Source organism: Odontesthes bonariensis, chromosome 16, assembly GCF_027942865.1.
Source record: "Odontesthes bonariensis isolate fOdoBon6 chromosome 16, fOdoBon6.hap1, whole genome shotgun sequence".
Classification (NCBI taxonomy): domain Eukaryota; kingdom Metazoa; phylum Chordata; class Actinopteri; order Atheriniformes; family Atherinopsidae; genus Odontesthes; species Odontesthes bonariensis.
The window spans coordinates 10,831,190-10,851,663 of NC_134521.1; the positions used below are offsets into that span (position 1 = coordinate 10,831,190).

General features: G+C 42.2%; 2 protein-coding genes across 6 annotated transcripts in view; both read right to left on the reverse strand.

Annotated features, from left to right (window-relative positions):
- Nucleotides 1-4,805, reverse strand: part of sipa1 (signal-induced proliferation-associated 1) — a 39,255-nt gene extending 34,450 nt beyond the window's left edge. The window contains exons 1-2 of one of the 5 annotated variants that reach the window (XM_075487814.1): nucleotides 4,652-4,805; nucleotides 3,287-3,513 (exon numbers count right to left, since the gene is read on the reverse strand). The gene's annotated coding sequence lies outside the window, so the exon portion shown is untranslated. Of the gene's footprint in view, nucleotides 1-3,286; nucleotides 3,611-4,633 lie in introns of those variants that run through there. The other 4 variants (XR_012773321.1, XM_075487817.1, XM_075487819.1 and 1 more) reach the window with 4 other exon arrangements.
- A 2,152-nt stretch (nucleotides 4,806-6,957) lies between these two features.
- On the reverse strand, nucleotides 6,958-19,985 carry LOC142402237 (histone acetyltransferase KAT5-like). The gene is made up of 16 exons (XM_075487820.1): nucleotides 19,916-19,985; nucleotides 19,769-19,835; nucleotides 18,810-18,878; nucleotides 18,495-18,631; nucleotides 16,376-16,471; nucleotides 16,043-16,111; nucleotides 15,449-15,619; nucleotides 15,282-15,356; nucleotides 14,259-14,321; nucleotides 13,760-14,008; nucleotides 13,181-13,270; nucleotides 12,941-13,081; nucleotides 12,752-12,845; nucleotides 12,505-12,664; nucleotides 12,342-12,423; nucleotides 6,958-8,422 (listed from the first exon to the last, which is right to left on the reverse strand). The coding sequence occupies exons 1-16, from the start codon at nucleotides 19,943-19,945 to the stop codon at nucleotides 8,288-8,290; spliced, it is 1,728 nt and encodes a 575-aa protein (XP_075343935.1). The 5' UTR covers nucleotides 19,946-19,985; the 3' UTR covers nucleotides 6,958-8,287.
- Between the last annotated feature and the right edge of the window lie 489 nt (nucleotides 19,986-20,474).

Below are 20,474 nucleotides of genomic sequence, written 5' to 3' on the forward strand. Positions count from 1 at the left end.
TTATGAAGAAAGCAGCGTCTGGCTCAGTCACTGATTCTCTTTCAACGTAGTTATCAAAACAATTGCAACACAGTTTTATTTAAGTGGGAATTAAACACCAATTAGCAACACAGATGATGTTCTTTACACTTAAAGAACGGATTTCTCTGCTCATCTTTCTCAGTTTCACACTCAGAGAGCTGATGGATTCTGTAACCTGTTCACCTTTTAAAAGAAAAAGTTTAAAAATGCTGCTTTTCACAGAGATGATAGCACTTCTGGAGAAACAATTCAAGCTCACTGAAGATCTTTTATACCAATGCATCTCAACAGTCTGAATGACGGGTCATTTTTTTTCATCCTGCTTTTTATTCTGTCGATACCAACATGGCCTGATCTTCTGTTAGCTTCACAGGCCAACAGGGGGACAGGTGACATCAGAGGGCACGAGCAAAGAGGATCCAACACGGTTGCTTACACCGCCGGCAGGCTGCCATCGATGAGGGGGAGGCCTCGCCTGTCCAACTGCCTCCCTCACTGAGCCCCCCACAGGGAGCCTTCCAGGGTGTAGTCATGCAAAAAGGCTCCAAATGAGAAAGATGATATAATGCTGACTCAGACTACAAGAAAATCTGCCTGGTAACCTTCAGACGTATAAAACCACATGGACATTCTTGTACTGTGAAGTGCAACCAGCATGAATTCTCTCGATATTGTGCTGCCAAGTGAGGACCGCTGATCATCTGCAAGCTATTTGACAAAGACTGCGTTCTTCAGACAAACAGTCATCTCAGGTTTCACACCTTTATCACGTGCAGAAGCAGGACAATCGGTGTGAAATAAATCTTAAATCCTGGCAGCCAAACAGCCTGAAATACCTGCTACATGGTTTCCGTTGTCAGAGGCTCTAATCACCACAATCAGTGACCGGGGGAGATTGCTGATAGAAAACGGTGAAAGCTGACAGTTAAGTCTGCATCCACATGACACACAAAGACACTCTCTGACTCTCTTGGCTCTTGTTTGGTGCAGGAAATAAAAAGTGGGTCAATTGATTTAAGAGTCTCCTGTGACTCCCTTTCTACTCAACATGCAATAGTACAAATCCCATAGGGGAAGCCTCATAATGGAGTCACAGCAGGAAAGGTTCGAGTCCTGACCCGTGGCCTCGGCAGCATGTCGTCGCCTTTCAGTTTTACCAAGGACTTTCGATGAAGAAGTTAAGTAACAGCAATGCATTGTTGCGGGAGCTTCTTATGGACTAAATGAAGTGCAGCCATGTTGGATCAGAGACCAAAGGAGCAGGCAGGACAATAAAAACAGACGTATGTGCACCGTCTTCCACTATTTTCTGCAATTGCAAGAGCTAAACATTCATTTAAGAGTGAAAATTCACACACAGCTTATTTGATCTTTTTGTTTTTAGACAGAAATGATCATTAGCTGCAACCTTAATCCCAACGAGTCTTACCTCTATTCATCACTTGCAATCAAAGCTCTAACTCTAAAGTAATAGCAGGCTGACATAATTGTTTTAGGGGATTTCATCAAGGACAATAATGGAAACCAATTTGCCTTAAGTGCTACATCCCCACCAGTAGAGGGAATTTTCTATTAGTTTGACTTATAAAACGTGTTTTTCTGGGGAGATTATAGAAAGTAGTTCAGTATTGCACCCCACAGTTTTCAGGATGAAATGAAGCCTTCAGCTCTTCTGATATTAGTATGTTTTAAAGTCACATTTTCTGTTAAATGCACCTGACGCAACACAAATGACACAAGCATTGTGAATTTTGGGCTTTTTGAGTGATTATACTGTTTGTGCAAGGCCTTTGCTAAAGGATTTCACTACATTTAGGTGAACGGCTAATGCACTGCAGTGGATGGCAGTGGAGGAAAAGTCAACAGCAGCTGAGTTGGATGATCAGGCCGCATACTGTGAGCATCATCGTGTCATCATGTCACTCACCGGAGGCATCTTTAACATTTGCCTCGATGGATAACTATTGGAGGAGTGGAACAAGGTGGATTTCTCACACACACACACACACACACACACACACACCCCAAACTGTCCAGTCAAAGTTGACCCTGGCCGAAAACAACACCCCCCTCCTGTCTGTCCGGCTGAGAAAACAGCCCTTTCAGGTCAAATTGCATTTTATCCTTTAAATTGTTAATAACGACCACCGCGAATACCACAGTGGATGAGGAATCATGCAGCTCAATGTAAATTAAATGGCCAGTCCTTTGAGTGCACTGGCTTATGTAAGCTACGGCTGCTCGTCTTCCTCCTGCTTAGCTCTTCATCCCTGCTTTTCTTTCCCTGCAACAGCCGATGCAGCCCCCGAAGCCCCAGCGTCTGGTGAGCGCACAGCCCCATGGTAAATTAGAGCGTGCGGAGGGTGGTGAGGAGGGGATGGGGAGCCCGACTCCTGCATCCCTCATTTTCTCTGCCACCTTGAAAACAACACCCCAGCTCAGGTTGTGCTTCTCTCCATCATTGTCTGAGCAAATCACACAATCCTCTTTATCCCCACAAATCCCAGAACGCTGCACACCGATGGATGATGGCTTGTCTTTTAAAATGTGTATATGGAATAAACGCTGATCCTCCTTTTTTTTCTTCTTTTTTTTTTTATTGTCCCTGCATCTTCTTTCTGTCTGAGCCCCTTTCATTCTCTGAGAGTCCCTCCATCCATAACTGCCCCTCCCCTCCTCCCTCCACCTTGCCCTCATCCCTGAGTCCTGCAGCCACGAGCGCGCTACAGCAAGGTTTGGCAGCGCCTTCTTGACAATGTCATAACACTGTTTTTAAGGCAATCTCGCCTAATTGGAGCGCGCACAATGGAGAGAGACGGAAAGATGATTGTGTGTGTGTGTGTGTGTGTGTGTGTGTGTGTGTGTGTGTGTGTGTGAGCCGGTGGGGGCTGGGGGGGGTTTAGTGTTGGGAGAAGAAGAGGGCAGGCCTGAGATGAAATGCGACAAAGATTGTGAGCTGCTTTCAAACCTACAGTGCCGTGTGTGAACGGTATGTAAAGCGCACGGATCTCAGTGAATAAAACACATTTACGAGGGTTGACAGTAACACAATAGGCAGCGAGGCATGATATGATGATGCCAAGCCATTATGTCTATCATACATTGTCTGTGGCTGGACCGGGTGCCTACATGAGCATATGCATGCCTTTACAGAGGTATGTGTCAGACACGGTGTGCAGATCCGTCCATCTGAATTCATTATCATCACATAAAGGACCCGGGCAGGCCGGAATGTAAATTCTCAGCGCAGAAAGAAAAGGCTTACCTCCACATTTCAGTTCTGCTCGACCCTGCCTTGTTTCATCCTGTTCCTCTCTGCCGACTCCCTCCCCTTCTCTCCCCATGACAGCATTTTTCTGCTATCTATCTCCACGGCGAGGCTCTTTCTCCTCCTCCCGCAGTTCCTCCTGGCCGGTGTCCTTTTCCTCTCTCCAAAAATAAAAATAAAACACAGCACGCTTCCCGATGTCTGCGCCTGCCAGCTCCTCCGTTCTGTTGTTGAAGTCAAGAGGCAGGTTGATTTGTGCTGTCCTCCTCCCTCTTTCTCTCCCTCTCGCGCTGATTCTATTCCATTCACATCACACTAAAGCCAACCCCCTCTTTCTCCTCCCTCCCTCTAACACAGCTTCACCCGGCCTCTCTCTCCTCCCCCCTCCTCCTCCTCTCCTTGACACAGAGAGGTTGAGGCAGTGACGGACAGACAGCAGCAACCCAGTGGACACTCTTAAATTAAAGAAACTTCACTGGGGTTTACACTGGAAAAAATGCCCCTCCAAAAATAAGTTAAAAAAAACAACAAATAAAAGACGCTTTTGCTTGAAATAAGCAAAAAAAACTGCCAATGGAACAAGTGAAAATCGGCTTGTCGAGATTTCTTGAAATAAGATGTGATATTTAGGACTTTTGAGATAAAAGTGATCTTGAAATTAGCTTAAAAACCTCTTCAAATGTAAAAAAAAAGCTTGTTTCATATGAAATCCGACTCAAAACAATTTGTTTTCAAGACTTTTTCATTTAACAAGATATTCAAGATGTATTGTCTTCAAACAAGTCCCTATATCTGGCTAAAATAGTACTTGTCAGGCAGTTGTGTCTTATATTAAGTGTAATGAGATTTTTGGACTAGAAATGAGACAAATATACTCGGTGAGACTTTGATTTTTTCCAGTGTAAGGGAGAATTTAAGAATTTGCTAAACAGGGATGTGATACGTTTGAGGACACTGATCACATGACACATACACTGGGAAATGTGGCATGTGATATATCGATCCAACAACATCTCCACCTTTATTTCACTGATAAATGAATGGGAACATTTGCCGGGGGAACATGAAACGCTTTCATTTAAAGTCTCCTTCATGTGCCGAACCGACATTTCTGCACAAGAGAGATAAAGGCAAAAAAGCCTCAGGGGCAAAGGTGAAAATGGTGCTCTGTGTGTGTTTACTTGTAGAGACCTCTGTGTGCCCCCAAAAACATATATTCTGTGTGGTTTGAGATCCCAACAATCAATCAACCTGCATAAGAACAATGAGAGTACAGGAGTGTAACATTATAAATGCTATTTTTCCTTCCCCAGCAGCCACTCTACTGTCCTAAGAATGACATACCTGCAGGTGTGTGCGTACCGTTTAATGATGCTGGAGAGAGGAGGAGATGAATCATGCTGCTCACCCTACTCTGCAGCAGAGCCAGTGTCCGGCACCATCCCCCTAATTACTGCACGGAGTTTGGTCCTGGCCGTACCATATGGCTGCGTGTGCGTTAGGAGGTCAGCAGCTCCGGTCTGGGGTTGGGGGCAGGGGGCAGGGGGCAGGGAGGAGGAGAGGCCTGCGTTGTTGGCGCTGTGTGTGTGTGTCTTGGAGAGATAAGAGAAATAAAAGCACAGGCAACAGTTGATAGTGCTTAAAACTGTTTTCTTAAACACAGTCGTGCCTCTTTGCAAATTATAGGTCAGGTGGTGTCTTAGTATTGATCGCCTCCGTCTGGTTTGATCAGAAAGATGAGCAAACAGCAGAGACACAGGAAAGGAGTCTGGGTTTATAAAACATGTGTGAAAAGAATCCCAGTTCAATTTGACCTACATTTCATTCTAACAACGTGCTGCTGGTGATCGTACAGAGCGACTTTCTAAAGGTTAAAAAAAAATTAAATGAACATATTTACATGATTCATTTTCAGAAAGGTCCAGCATCAGAGTACGAACACAGTCTGGATGCTCAAATCTGACTAAATACATACTTTTCAGAGCCGAGGAGTGTGGCTGAAGATGGTTGGAACAAACTGAGTCCGCGGATTCAGCTGGTAGATAAGCCAGCAGAACTCGATGTTACAGTGACACCATGTGGATGTTTTCCATGTCCATCGTCTCTTCAAGAGCTTTCAGTCCCAGTTTTCCCTGTTTTTTCTTAGGTAGCGAGCTGAACTGGGCCACTGAGGACACTGCTTTGGCAACAGGTAACTTTTGGCAAGCCGGTTCTGGTCCAGAAATGGTTGTCTGAACTGGCTAGTTCATGTGTTTGGGCCAACTAAAGGACCATGTGTGGTGACCTGAATTTGGACAAGATAAAGGCAGCTGAATATTCAATATCAGCACCCAGACCAGGGACAGATTGCACAGGACCGTTTGAGGAATTTTATTTACTCTGCATTTAACTGGATAATAGAGACTTCAGATTAATTTTACAGTAAATAATCAAGAATGTACAATATCTGTGGTGATTTATCAGTGTAAAATAACCTGCAGTCATGAATTAAGACATAAAAAACCTTAGATCTGCTGTTCAAAATGACACAAAACCTCCTGCCAGTCAGGAATGAGGATAAGGAAACTTAGACGTCAGAAAGCGTACTGAAATAAGCACTGCAGGGAGGATGTTAGATTAGTGTGAAATTCCTCTGGCCTTATGGGGACTGGTGTGGCTCAGCCAGGTGCAGAAAGAAAATGGGTGTGATGTGGTGCCGCGAGAGGATTCACCAGAGCTGCAATCCAACGGAGCGTCAGAGAAGAGAGGCTAATAATTCAAACCAGAGTTGCAGAAATTAAAACAGCAGCAGCAGTGTGCACCTTCAGGTCATTGACTCTCAGGGTGTGATGCCTCAGGAAAAATCACTGCTAAGCTCACTTAGATAGCTGTTAAGATACATCTACAGATGTCAAACGAGCCTTACGTACTTACCCAGAGTATCCATCCATTTTCTATACCCGCTGAATCTGTCGGTTGGGTCGAGGGGGGGGGCGCCGGAGCCTATCCCAGTGGTCATCAGGCGAGAGGCGGGGTATAACCTGGACAGGCCGCCCGTCCATCACAGAGACAAACAACCAGACACACACTCACTGCTAAGGACAGTTTTTCTTTAGAGACACCAATTAACCTAACATGGATGTTTTGGGACAGTAGGAAGCCAGAGTTCCCGGAGAGAACCCACACAGACACGGGGAGAACATGCAGACTCCACACAGAAAGGCCCCAGCTGCGAGTTGAACCTGGAACCCTCTTACCCAGTCTACTTTAATCATTTTACTATTGTTTTGGGATTGCATTGGTTACTAAATGTGTTGCACTGCAGGTGTCATTTGGAACTTGTTGTACTTTGATCTATAGTTGCACCTTTGGTGAAACTATAGCACAGTTCAAAGGACAAAGTATCCCATACGCCCCCTGGTGGCCGAGCGCCATATTTAGGGTGGAAGATCTTGAACTGCACACTTTATTCATGTCACTTATTAAGAAATAATAAAATCTTATACAGGGTATGTATATATATATATGCGTCCTTCTGCAGACCTCATGGCATTTACCTCAGGAAGCCCTACATTAAATGACTTAAATCCTGTTGGTTGTGGTGTTCTGAGCTCTATAACCTGCTAAATGTAGCTCTCAGAACACCCATCATGGTATAAAAACTCAAATATACACTTTCAAGACATTCATGGGGGGTTTTTAAACTTGCTTTTTATGAATCCAACAAGCTTTTCATATCAAACGGTCAAATGACACTCAAGTGTGCTTCACATAAAGATATACTAAATTATTTTAACAGGGCAAATTCACCATCTTTTTTCTTGACATGTAAACATAAAACACAAACAAAAGGGGGAAAAAAATATCACTTTCAGGTCTTTTTCCCGTAGATGTTGTGCAGTCTGTTAGACAACAGCGAGTAAAAATACAAAACAACTGTACACTAGATTTACATTCCTCTAACAGTTCGGCATGGCTTCGGTCTCACGTATGTACACTCACAGAGAACACGGATTTAACTTAGGGGAAATAATTCATGTCGTTGAGGCGATTAACTAAAAAAAAAACAAAAAAAACATCAAAATAAATACCTATCAGACACATTGATGCTTTCAGATATTTAAAAATAAGGTGATAAAAGCAGAGCAACACCAGTATGTTAGAATAAATCCCAAATTACTCATGTTGGTTCTTCAAAAAGTTTACACATCATGAAGGTTTTGATGCGTAATATTCTTTTAAATTTTAAATTTTAGCCGATGCTAAAAGCAGCCTGAAAGCATGTGGTAAAACACTATTAGACCCACTTCCTGCCCAGTGAGATGCATCTAAATTCAGGCACTCAGAGGATCACATATGAAAAAGATTCAAACAAAAAAAGAGAGGCTCGTGTAAACCTGCGAGGACAAATCTGGTTTCGTGTTGGAGCGCCTACAATCAAACCTTTTTTTGGGACACATAAATTATATAAATACATCATTTTGATGACAACATTCTCACTTGGAAGATGCAAAAATATGCAGATAAACAAAAAAAAGACACTTTGTTTGCATTACAAAACAGAGACGATAAGTTTGCTTTGAGGGTTTTTACCAAAATAACGAAACATTTGACTGTAGAACAAAGTATGAGGCCACCGTCAGGTGACGCCTGCAGTTTTATGCCTTAATTTACACTATTAAACAGACACCTTCTGTCACTTTTAATGCACTGTTTTGGTCATCAACAACATCTTTTACACAGTAGGGGGGGTGTGTGTTGTATATTTGCCGTTGTTACTGTTAACAAGTCCAAAGTTTGACAACTTTATAAATTCACAATACACAACGACGGTCCTTGATAAAAGCTTATGCATCTTAAGTGGCTCAATGTTCACCGCCTCTCATCTGGAGAAGAGCTCTGGGCTCATTAAGGTTCTCAATGTGACAACTTGACCAAAATATTTTATCTGATTCGCCATCTGCTTTGCATCTGCTGACATAGTCCGGGGGACAGTGACCGGTAAACTGAGCCAGGACTCTACCACTTTCCCCTTTTGCTCCAGTCCTTCGGAGTGAAGTGAAGGCATTTGGGATCTATGCGCAGGTGCCTCTTCTGCATCGCTTTCTCGTGGCCGTCCACGATTTCCTCTGAGAGCGTTAAGATGTACTGACCCTGGAATAAACACAGAACAGTTACTGCAAACGTATCCCATCAGTGATGGAGGGTGTTTAACAGCATTTTATCCACAATTTAAACGCAGAATAATGTGATTTAATTGGGAAGAAAACAGTTTGGTGCATCTTATCTGGGAAACATCTGACAGAGTTTACTGAGAGCAGTTTCCACTAAAGTGCCAGAATCTGAGCTTTTAATGAGTTTATATGTAGGATCGGGCGATTCAACGATGGCAAAATTAGATCGAGATCAAGTTTCCGTTGCATCTTGTAGGGCTGTAGCGATACATGAATCTCACGATACGATATTCAGCCAACGATTCAATACACTTACATCATTTTCTGAAAGAAAAAAAAAAAAAAAAAAAAAAGGGAGTGTGATTTGACATGACTCGTCGCTGATTGGACTGGTGGCCCGTCCTTTGAAGCGGAAGGACAACACCGCCAGACAAACAGAAACAAACGTGAGAGCTGTGCACTTTATATAACATTTTTATGAACTAATCTATCACTGTTTGGTATGTAATGTGACCCCCTGGCATTGTATTGTATTATATTAATGTTCTGTGTTTTCACTAATTGGAACGTCTAACTTTTCAATAAAGTTTGCTTTAAAATTTTTAATGCTTCTTCCACTCCCTGCTGCAATGCTTTTATTTCATGTAAAGCACTTTCAATTGTTTTGTACATGAAATGTGCTACAAATAAATTTGATAAAATAAATAAAAATAATAATAAATAAATAAAAAATGTAAAACAAAAACAAACAATAAAAAACGATACCCGTGGCCAAAAAAAAAAAAAAGATACTTTATCAGGAAACAATATCGATATATATAGCAGTATGGATAAAATTGCTCAGCCCGAGCATCTTGGTGATGCGTGCGACCACAAACAGAGCCAGCTCATTGGCTGGGAGGATAACAGGAGTTCAGTCTCAGTCAACAGACTGTCGAAGCAGTTGGAGGAGAAAAAAAAAAAAAAAAAAAAAAAAAAAAAAGTGACATGAGAGTGGTTTGGATTCAGTAAAAAGGATGAAGAACACATTAATACAATGTCCAAACTTTGCTGTGGGTTGGTGAGCAGAACGGGAAACACGACATATAGGAAATAATATTGGGGATGAAGTGAACCTCTAACCTGTGGCTACCAGCCAGATGTGGCTCTTTTGATGTCCGCATCTGGCTCGCAGATAAATCTTAGCTGACATTTCTTAGCGCGATAAGAAATCAATAATTCCGCTGACATTTTAAAGTGAAACATGACAGAAATGTTCACAATATAAAACTTTCTCATGCATTTTAATCCATCCATTAATTTATTTATTTTCAGGGTTGCAGGATCCCAGCTGTCCTTCGGGGTACAGGAGGGTCCGACCCAAAACGCCATTTTTAATTGGATAATACGGCAGCCTACACGGGTGGTTGTGAGGTCAAGAAGTACATTTTTAATTAAAAAGCTAATTTATACAGAGCAAACCCTTTGGACGAAGAAAAAAAAAATTTAAAAAAGATGTGGAGTAACGTACATTTCAGCACGAATGGACAGAAGAATTCGCCTTTGTGGAGAGAGCAGGTTCTGCGGTGCGTCTGATAAAATTTCATCGATGAAACGGTCAAATATAAAGCAGCACTTCGACACACGCCGTGCTACATTTGCATCGAAATATACAGGAAGAAGGCAGGCCGAGAGCTACTGCGCAATTAAGCTATTCAGCAGCAGCTCTGTGTATGGACCAGACAAGGGGAGTGGAATTCGGCCATCTTTGCTGGTTCCTTAGCAGTAGCGAGGAACGGAAAGCCATTCACAGATGGCGAGCACGCCGAAAACATTCAAACAAAGGCATGCAGGCTACAAAGCCCTCAGCAAAACCAAGCAGCACCAGAAGTCGCATTGATGGTAAGAAGTATTTTATTTATTATTGGTTAGCTTCAGTGTTTATTGTTGGCTGAAAAATACATGCATTGAGTTGTATTCGATGTTAAAATATATTATAAGGCTCTTATTTCAAAATATGTGGCTTTCATGGCCCCCTGCTCTAACCTGAACGTAAGGATTGTGGTGCAGCAGCTCAAAAAAAGTGCTACCGAGTAAACCCGCCATCATTATATGCGGCCTGTTGGGGATGGGAATTGAGAACCTCTTCCAAATGTGTCCTGCTGCTTTTTGAAAGGTGGCTGTTTCTGTGGTTTTAAGGAGGGCGTGAGCTGTGTGAGACGAACGTGGGAGACACCGTCTCTTTAGTACACGTGAACATAGCCGTAGTCACTGCGCAGGCGTCGTGTTGGTTGTGTTCATTTCATCAAACGTTCTCTGACTGACTGCGAGTGCATCAGTTTGGTCAAAATTATTTGCATTTCAATATCAACAAGCTCCAACTCCAACAACAGTCTTTTGGCGCTTTTCCACTAGCTCGCCACGGCTCAGTTTGGTTGTATTTCCATTACAAACGAGTATACTTCGTGCCTCCTCGACGTGGGCGGGGTCGTCGTAACACAGTTGCGCGTGTTGCTGCTCACCCTGTGGCTTTTTGTCGCACAGCAGGCAAGAGAAGAGAGCCAGAGAAGACTCCTGGCCGCCCTCCAGTGACGACACTCATTGGCCAGTCAGTGGAAGGCAGTCGGCTGACGTCACGTTTTAGTAACGCTTCGGCCCGCTTGGAACCAGGGCTGAGGTGATACGGAATATCGTCCCGTTTGCAGGTACGGCATTCTCGTGGAAACACGCAATAGCGCGCCGAGCCAAAGCGAGCTAGTGGAAAAGCGCCATTTCTCTCTCGCTCGCCATCGTTCACTGTGAGGAGTGGAACGGAGCCGGAAGGTAAACAATCAATTAGGGACTTTCACGATAGACGTCGCGAAATTGGGTCGTTTAACGCAGTGACGCCTACTGACCGGGAGGTGAACTGCCTTGCGTATCCGAGAGCCCGACGGAGAACTTTGAAAGGTTTAAAGCTTCTCCGTGACCACGGAGACGGATTGACGGATAGCGACGGAGAAGCATACTGAGGCCTTAAGAGGGCCTTAACCCGGTTAAAAGGGAGTCGTTTCTCTCCACAGTCGCCTCGTGCACGCTCAGGACAGGAGATTGGACCGAGGAGACGTTTCAGAGCAATCTGTTGGTTTCCTTAGCTGGGAAACTGTTTTTGAATTGGCTCTGTTCTGTATGAATTAACTGGATTATTTTTTCAATTGAATTCATTGGATCACGATTACAATGAAATTAACTCCAATTGGCTTGAACTAGACTGTATTATTGAGGCACCTTGAGATGACATTTGCTGTAATTTGGCGCTATTTAAATAAGACTGAATTGAATTAATGAGAATATCGTCTCTTTTCTTCTACTTCAGCTGTTGACATGTGACCGTTACTGCCGCTAACATTAGCTGTGCCGACAGCTCTGTTCACGTGGGCTGAACAGGAAGGAGGAGTGGCAAAGACCGTCACCGTTCTGCCACAAAATCAGCCGCGAAAGGCTTCTCAGACGCAAAAGATCCACGTTTCAGGTGGGTTAGGTTAAGTCAGAGTCTGGCATGAAAGTTTTCTGAGTTGTTAAGGTGCTTGTTGATATTCTAATCAGTTTAATAATTTATTCACATTATCTGTAAGGAGTTGAAACAGACATTAAACCCAAAGTTAATCGTGCAGTGAACTGATTTCTAGTCAACAACTGGATCAAGAAGAAGCATCAATACTTGCATCGGTACCAATAAAATCGAATAAATTCCCTCGGCTTAATGTCATTTATCTCATTATTATTATTTTCATGTTCCAGATGCAGTAAGAGGAAAAGCTCTCCCTGTATATAAGCCTCGTATGATGAATCAGGGTAAATTAATCAATAAAACCAATAACCAACTGTTATAAATGCTCGTTTTCATCTGAATCACTTGGATAAATGTGCTTCACTCCCACCTTGTAATAGTTGATTAAGTTGAGGTACTGAAGTGTTGAAATGACGTCTTCTTTCTTCACACTTGTGATCTCACTGATTTCACTGTGCAAACAGATAAAAGAGAAGGTTTTAAATCAGCCGATAACCGATTATTTGAAGAAAGATCCGAGGAAAGTCTCATACTTTATCGTAATCTGTGGCCTTTCTCCATTGTCGGGTTTAAGGTCCATAAGAATTTCTAAGATTGTTTGGGACCAGTAGGAACGATAAGACAAGAGACCGAGATCAGACAGCGGCTTCTCAGGAGTGCCCGTCTTCCCCTCTACTTTGGACAGCTCGTAACCTGATAGATAAAAAGCAGAAATGAACACAAACGCTACTAAAGAACATTTCCTGACCGCATTGTGACGCCTTTCAGAGGAACACTTACTAAACTCGATGAGCAGCTTCCCGTAACCTCTCCGCTGGTACGGAGGCAAAGTCAGGATGCAGGCGACATTATAATCTTCAGTCGATTCCTTTTCCTTCAAAAATAGAGAATAAAGACGTAAAGTTACCCTCTGCCAGCTCACAATTAGACACAAGGCTTTTCCCAGGAGGGGTTACAAGTGGAGCGTACCTTGGAGAAGTAGCCCACTATGTGGAATCCTTTAGAGTCGTACTCCGTCATTACGTAGAAGAGGAACGGGTCCGTGTCATAATACAGCGTTTTGTGGTCCAGGAAACACTTAGCGAGTAAACACAGGTTCTGGGAATAATTCTGGGAAGAAGAAAAAAAAAAAAATGCAAAAACGTTGGATTGACAAATAAACAAAAAAAACGTGAAACTAAGATACAGACAAATCATCCGATCACTTACTTTGTTTTTCCTGCCGTCAATCTCAAAGAACGAGATGGTGCCTTTACGGTAGATCTCGTTGCCTGGAGGGTGTCTTAAATTACATTTGGTCTAAAAAAAAAAAAAAAAAGATAAATAAAAGATGAGAGCAGTGTGAGACGGTGCAAAGATGCCCCTCAAAGGCACGAGGGGCTTTCCAATAATCAGACAGCATCTGATCTGGTGAGTCCACACGCAGTTTTATCAACAGACCAGCATGCAGCTGCGCTTTTAGGTGATCAAATGGTTCAAACGGCTCAAATCTAATAAACATTTGATGCAGCAAACAGCACGGGAGCCAAATGAGACTCCAGGGGAGCATCTACACGACGACTGTTCAATTTGTTTAAACAAGAAGGAGAGCTTCACATACTAATAGAAATAGTTATGTGACATGTTGTAAGAAAGATGTCATAACATAAGATAAGCCAAACCCCACAGACACATAACGGCCCTCTGCCGTAAGAAAAACGACTGAATTCAGTCACTTTAACACATTAAGTAGTCTGAGATAAGGAGATTGAGCCGATGATATGAGATCAAAGTTTGAAAGATTCTTACCAAATGCCTCTGGAGACACTTTAGGCTTTTGAGGTACTTGAGACAGAATTCGCAGAGGTAGAGGATGGGCAATGCGGTGAGTTCCTGTGGGTACGGCGAGAAGTACCAGGGCTTTAGTCTGTGCCGTCCCAGCTCGATGCACTCGATGTTTTTCATCCGGGTGATGATGTCGTCGTGGCTGCGATCCGACACCAGACTGCCCGTCATGCGAGGCGCAGTCGGGATGCCGTCCGAACTGTCCTGGGAGTCCTGGTGGTGGAAGTTACACATGTCAGACTGCTGCAAAAACAGTAGTGTCGAATATCATGTTGAAAGCAGTTTCATAGGAATTGTAGTGTTTTAGATTTTAAAAATGTAGTCAGATAAAGTTCATTTGATCAGATGGACTAAACTTGGGTCTGAGGTAAGCAAAACCTCCGTTTATTGGACCTGCTGCGGCACGGGTGAGCTTGGACAGCAAAACACAGTCAATGGGCAGGAAAAGGAAATGAAAACAGACCTCTGGTGGCGGCAGAAAGACACTGGCACTTTGAGGCTTGTTGTACTGCAGAACCTTTATCATCTAGCAGAAACAGACACAAAAACACAGGATTTCTGAATATTGTTGTCAACACAATCTGGTTGGTTAGAAAACGGAGTAAAAAAGAGAAACAGGAAAAGAGGAAGTTAAAGGACAACATTCTTTTATATAAACTTTAAAAAAAAAGAAAGAAAAAGACTATATTTGACACCAAATAATTCTAAATAAACTCTTGTAGATTTAAATCACATCTTTTGCTGTGACGTCTTTGCTTTGTTTTGACTGCTTTTCATACAGGATGGCAGTCACTGATGAGGCTGGAGGGTCCATACAGCTCTGTGCTGATCACTGAGATCAACGTAAATCTAATTGTGAGCTAATTTTGCAAACGTTTATTGGCCAGCCATAAGTATAATATATTAAACTTTGATTTAAGTATAGGATTTAGACCATAAGTGTAAAACAGTTTACAGCATTTTGTCTACATTTGGAGAATAATATCCCGTCTGAACTTCTCTGCAGCGTACATGTATGTACATTTATGTAAATATTTTATCATAAAATGGAATTTAAATAAAACCATCCATCCATTTCCTATACTGGGGGGCTGGAGCCCATCCCAGAGGTCATTGGGAGAGTGAGGGGTACACCCTCGACAGGTGGCCAGTCCATCACAGGGCCACACAGACACAAACGAGACACACAACCAGCCACACTCACACTCACTCCGAGGGTCAATTTAGAGAGACCAATAAACCTAACATGCATGTTTTGGGTGGTGGGAGGAAGCCGGAGTACCCGGAGAGAACCCAGGCATAAACGGGGAGAACATGCAGACTCCACACAAAATGGAACCAGCTGGAATAGTCCTGGAAACCTCTTGTTTTGAGTCGACGGTGCTAACCACCACACCACCGTGCAGCTCCAGCTTTAAAACCACAAATCCAAAAAAGATGGGAGAACATAAACCGACTGTCGGGATTTAAAATAGGAGTTACATACCTCATCAGTCCCCCCACAGTTGGCTTTCCTCTTCCTCCCGGGCTGAGAGGGGATGAGGCGTCGGGCAGTGCCGTTCTGTTGTTAGAGAGATATTAGAGAGAGATATCAGTTGTTATTCATAAGGACTTCGACTCTAAGACACAGACATCCAGGAGGATTCTCTTTACCGTTGTGACCGAGGCGAGCGGGTCATGGTCTTCTCGAGCCTTGAAGGTGTTGGTCTCTCTCACAACGGGAAACACCGCGGCCTGAGAGGCTTCAGTTGAACTTGGCAAGGAGGGCACGGGGGTCGCCGGGGGGGCCTGAGGTGCCATGGGAACCGGTTCTACTTTCCTCTTCTGCAGCGAATAAACAGAATTAGATATTTGGCTCAAAATCAGCACACAGCAATCAAACACTTTACTGAACTTTCTTTATATATCCCAGCCTGACCAGAGGCTTGAGTTTCAGTTTATCTTAACAAACACCTACGTCAGGATAAGAAAATGAGTCTCCAGTTTTAGACCATCTGATTAAAAGCCACAGCAGATCAAATTTAAGCTTTTTTTGATAATGGAACTCAGTCTGATGTAAAATACATCACATCTAACTGGTATTAAGATGCAATGGACACAGATGAGCCGCTTTGTGTTGCATTGCAGCTAATGTCTTCAGGAGGATTAAAACATGAAATCACAGCTGTATGAGCAAACAAAACACTCGTTGACACGAGGTTTAAGAAGGCCTCAGGCATCTCTAGAATGGGTAAATTCAACTTGTACCGGCGTGGGGAGGGTTTTGCCTCTGGAAGGAGCTGTGGCAGGTTGTGGGTTGAGATCTATGCTCTTCCTCTGAATTGAACATAAAGGAAGAGAAGGAAGGGGATTAACTGATATTCATGTAAACCCTCAAGTTATTATTAAGATTTTGTGAACAATGGAGCACCGAATAATGACATGATCATAATTAACACTCATAAAAGAGAAACTGCCACAGATACTGTTAAAAAAGACATTCTTTAAATGAAGATTTCTGCATAAGACACTGGGTTAGGTTAGGCAGTGTATCAGACAGTGCTGCGTATATCGGTATATCTTCATGTTGCATTGGATTACCTGTTTCTTCTGCAAAGCAGCTGCAGCTGCTGCTGCTGCTGCTACCGCTGCTGCCGCTGCTTCAGTGTTCAGAGTCGTCTCGACCCTCTCGCTCACCTCACGGGAGAAAAGCAAACGCAGGTCAAGGCCATAAAAATACAAAGCATTCACATGAAATATGTGGATGTAGACTTAAAAAAAAACCACAACAACTTTTGGTTCAAACATCAACAATACACACAGGGCCAGAGAATTAAGCACTGAGTACGGCACCCCAAAAAACACACCGACACCTTTTCATAAATACAAATCAGTATTTAAAAAGGACAAATTTACAATAAAGGAAGAGATCAACTGCTCCGCTGGTGTCAGAAGACTTTGGAAATGTGACTTTAATGAGAGAAGGAGTATTTGGAAATCATGTGTTGTCCTTCCTGAGCTGTGTGAAACACTGAGGCCCTGTGCAGTCGTGATACAGCCCTCGTCTTTTCTATCATTTCTGCCAGTTCCTCTTACAGAGTCCATTACTTCTGTTGCTTTATTACTTTCACAAGTTTTTGTTCTTGTCATGACTCCAGAACCGAGGCCACAGAATACTGATATCACCGCTGAGTGTTTCAGTTTCACATTTATTAAAATGTGATTCTTCTTTGTGGCTTAAATGGAATTTAGTTGCTTTCCTTGCAATGTTCGCTCAGCTGTGGTGACAAAAAAAGATAACTCCGGGGAGTGCCAACACCCACTCGTGACCAACGTTGGGAGCCGAAACTTCAAGAATATTAAGATTTATAAAAGAGAACATCATGTACGCACAGCTTTATAAGTTAGGTGAAAATAATGCAGATTTCTGCTGAACAGGTGCTCAGCTCAGCTGTTTTATACAGCAACACGGACAAACTCCTTAAACTTTTTGCGGAAATCATTCTTGTATCAAAGTTGTTTCAACATCATGTCATAAAACTGAGTCGTATGAATCTCTTTTCATATGAAAAAGCACTATATGGATCATTTTTGGTATTCTGATGAATATTTCCTTTTATAGAAAACCAAATATTTGCATTCTGGCGCTCAAGCAGAGCACAGAGTTGTGCAGGAGAATATTTCTCTAAACAACAGGGAACATGTCCAGAAAACCACTAGTTGTGTTTTATTATTTTTTTATAAACACAATGTGACAACGTTGCCAAGTTGGCAACTAAGAGGAGGAATTGTAACCAATCGCAGCTCAAGGACACAAAGACAGATTTGGGCCATGGCCTCCTAACATAGGGATCTTATATAAGTGCTCCACTGCAAAATATTTAATTTATCAGTCACTTTGTGAGAAATAAACAACTGAACGATATTTTTAGCTGCAGCTAATCCCCCATCTTGGTCTCGAGCTGGTGACGGAAGCCATCTCATTGTGGCAGAACCGTATGTTGTCACAGTCCTGGTCAGCTCGGTTTAGGTGCCCATTCACTAGTTCTACACTTCTGCTTCTCCAACAGAGACTACTGACACCAGCTGAGTTCACCTTCAGGACAAGAGACTGAGGTGAAAGACACTGCTGACCATCACAACACCATCCTGACCCATCTGCAGTCAGGGAAACACAAGATAGGATGGGCAGGGGCTGGCTTATCATCAGAAACTGAACGTTTACAATTAAATGCTCTATACTCCATATGAGAAACACAACCCATAGACGTCGTCATTGTTTCAGACACAAAAATACATGATTCATGATCGATATTTCTGGCTGGTCGCCTTCAAATTTATTCTGAGCAGTAAATGTGTTAAAAAATAAGGAAAAAGGTTGATTATAGCTAATTATTAACTGTATATGTTGAGTTTTCTGCCCAATAAGCCACTGCAAACGAATAACTCGTGAAAATTAGCGTACATCTAACATATAAAAAAAGTCAACAGGTAGGTTTTTAAGCCCACTTGACAAAATTCATGACACAGAACCTGAAAACGACATCAGCATTAGCTTTTAAATACTGAGTATGTTAAAGTCCCTTAAAAAGGTTAACAAGACCAAACTAATCAAGGAAAACGAGGGCAGATGCTATATAAACGATGGCTTCAGGAAAAACTCACATTTACCACATTAGAGCGTCAGAGATAAACATTTGGTGATGCAGTATTGACCTACCACTTCTCTCTCTGGTGAACTTGGACGGGAGCCCGAAAGACCGTTCTTGGTTGGCGTTTTAGCTTCTTTCTTAGGAAACTGAAGCTTTTTCATGTCCAGCCTGTCCGCTGTGACCCACTCATCCAGGCGCTTGTTAACTATCGACACAAAACACAACGATTTTATGTGTCTGTTACACAATTTATCACACGAAGGGATACCAACTTAAAAAGAATTGAGCCTTTATTTTCTTTGGTTTTACACTTAAATGCAGACACCCCACAAAGATGGATACAAAATCAACGATAAACAGGAAGGTTTAAAAACTTTACTCACAGTCAATGTAGTGAACATAGTACAGCTTTCTCCCAGAAACTTCTTTCACACTTAGGATCTCCGCCAACGCTGAAAAAAATAAGACGAGTTGTAATTAATTAAATGATTAAAACTGATATAATGGATTTCTGTGAGATGAATGTCACAACAAAACAAGTCCTGCTGAAGCGATTAGCTGTTAGTTTAGTCGATAAACAAAAGCATTTCAGCTTCTCCGGCATTTAAAATAATACAGCTTTTAGACTTTTAAATGGACAAATCTTTCACAGCTCTGTGCCAGTGTTTATGTACATCCTCCCAGTGTCTTTACGCCTTCTTTAGATCTAAATAATACCCCAAACCAAATATCCGACAACAACAAACACTACATTAAGTTAAATGACAAGCATAGATACATGCTATATTTTAAGAAATTGCTGTATTTTAACATGCTTAGAGTGTGAATGGATGACATTCCTGCGACCCTTTAAAACATATTTACTGTAAACAGTTAAAAACGAATAATAGATCACATGGACACTGAACACATGGGACAGTTCTGACTATAATGTAATTAATCAAGCTTGACCAATCAATAAGCTTTGTTGAGCTTTAGGAATACAGTAAATGTTAATTATGTCCACATATGTTAGGCTAACTTAAGCCTTCAGAACGGAAGGTCTCACCAGACATTTAGGATGAACACTTCTGTTTGTAAACATCAGTCTGACACACGCCTCCTTTTCCCTTAAATTAAATGTATTCTAAAGAAATGTCACGAACTGTAGACATGAGTTTTTGAGTAAATGTCAGTGACTTAACTAATTAACTAAACTTTCTAACACGTTACCACAACACATGAAGCCTGTGAGTGTTGCTTTATGCTTTAACTGGAGGCCGTGGTTTCTGTTAACAACAGCCAGCGGAGGTTGGCTACCTAGCATTAGCTTAGCACTGGAAAACAAACGGACAATACTTACGCCATTCGTCCTCGTGCTCTTGGTTTTTACGAAGAACGGGGAGGCGACAGCCCTCGACAATCTCGACCTGTGTAAAACGATATGTTATTTTACCACCCAAGACGGATCAATGTCTTCAAAATAGCAAATTATCTTTCGAAAACCTACCGAAGATGAGTTGTCCGCCATTTTCGTCATCTGTTTGAGCAGGAGCAGGGAGTTGTGGGAAAATGCCGGTCCACATCAAAGACAAAATACACACCAAGATAAGTAAGTCTCCCTAACCGGAAGTCGAAAAAAACAACCCGGAAGTAGATTTTTGCTTCCAAAGAGTATTGCGCGCGTTGTGTAGAACATAAAATGTCCGTTATTCACTCAGAAAATAACAATTTACAATTTTAAAAAAAATCTCAATGATTCCTTAAACTCACCAAAACATAAAAATAAATTATGTTTTCACTAAAATTTTTAGAAATCTATTTTACAATCGCTGCATGTAGAAAAGTAATCATAACCGACATGCATTCAACAAACATTTCTAAATGATTTATGTACTGGCCTTTTATTTTATTGTAGTGCACAGCTTGTTTTGTTTATCCTCATTATTTATTCCAAGCCATTGCATTTAGAATATAAGTTGAAAATTAATGCCTCTGATCATAAGATTTGTTCATCCCTGTTGGGGGTCCAGTTTGGCACCCCAATCAATACCCTCATTGCCATATCA

Excerpts from the sequence above, each read along its gene's own strand:
- LOC142402237 (XM_075487820.1), bottom strand. The coding sequence starts at position 19,945 with ATGACGAAAATGGCGGACAACTCATCTTCG. Across the intron at positions 19,836-19,915 it reads TGGCGGACAACTCATCTTCG|GTCGAGATTGTCGAGGGCTG; the intron begins GTAGGTTTTCGA and ends CGTTTTACACAG. Across the intron at positions 18,879-19,768 it reads AGAGCACGAGGACGAATGGC|CGTTGGCGGAGATCCTAAGT; the intron begins GTAAGTATTGTC and ends TATTTTTTTCAG.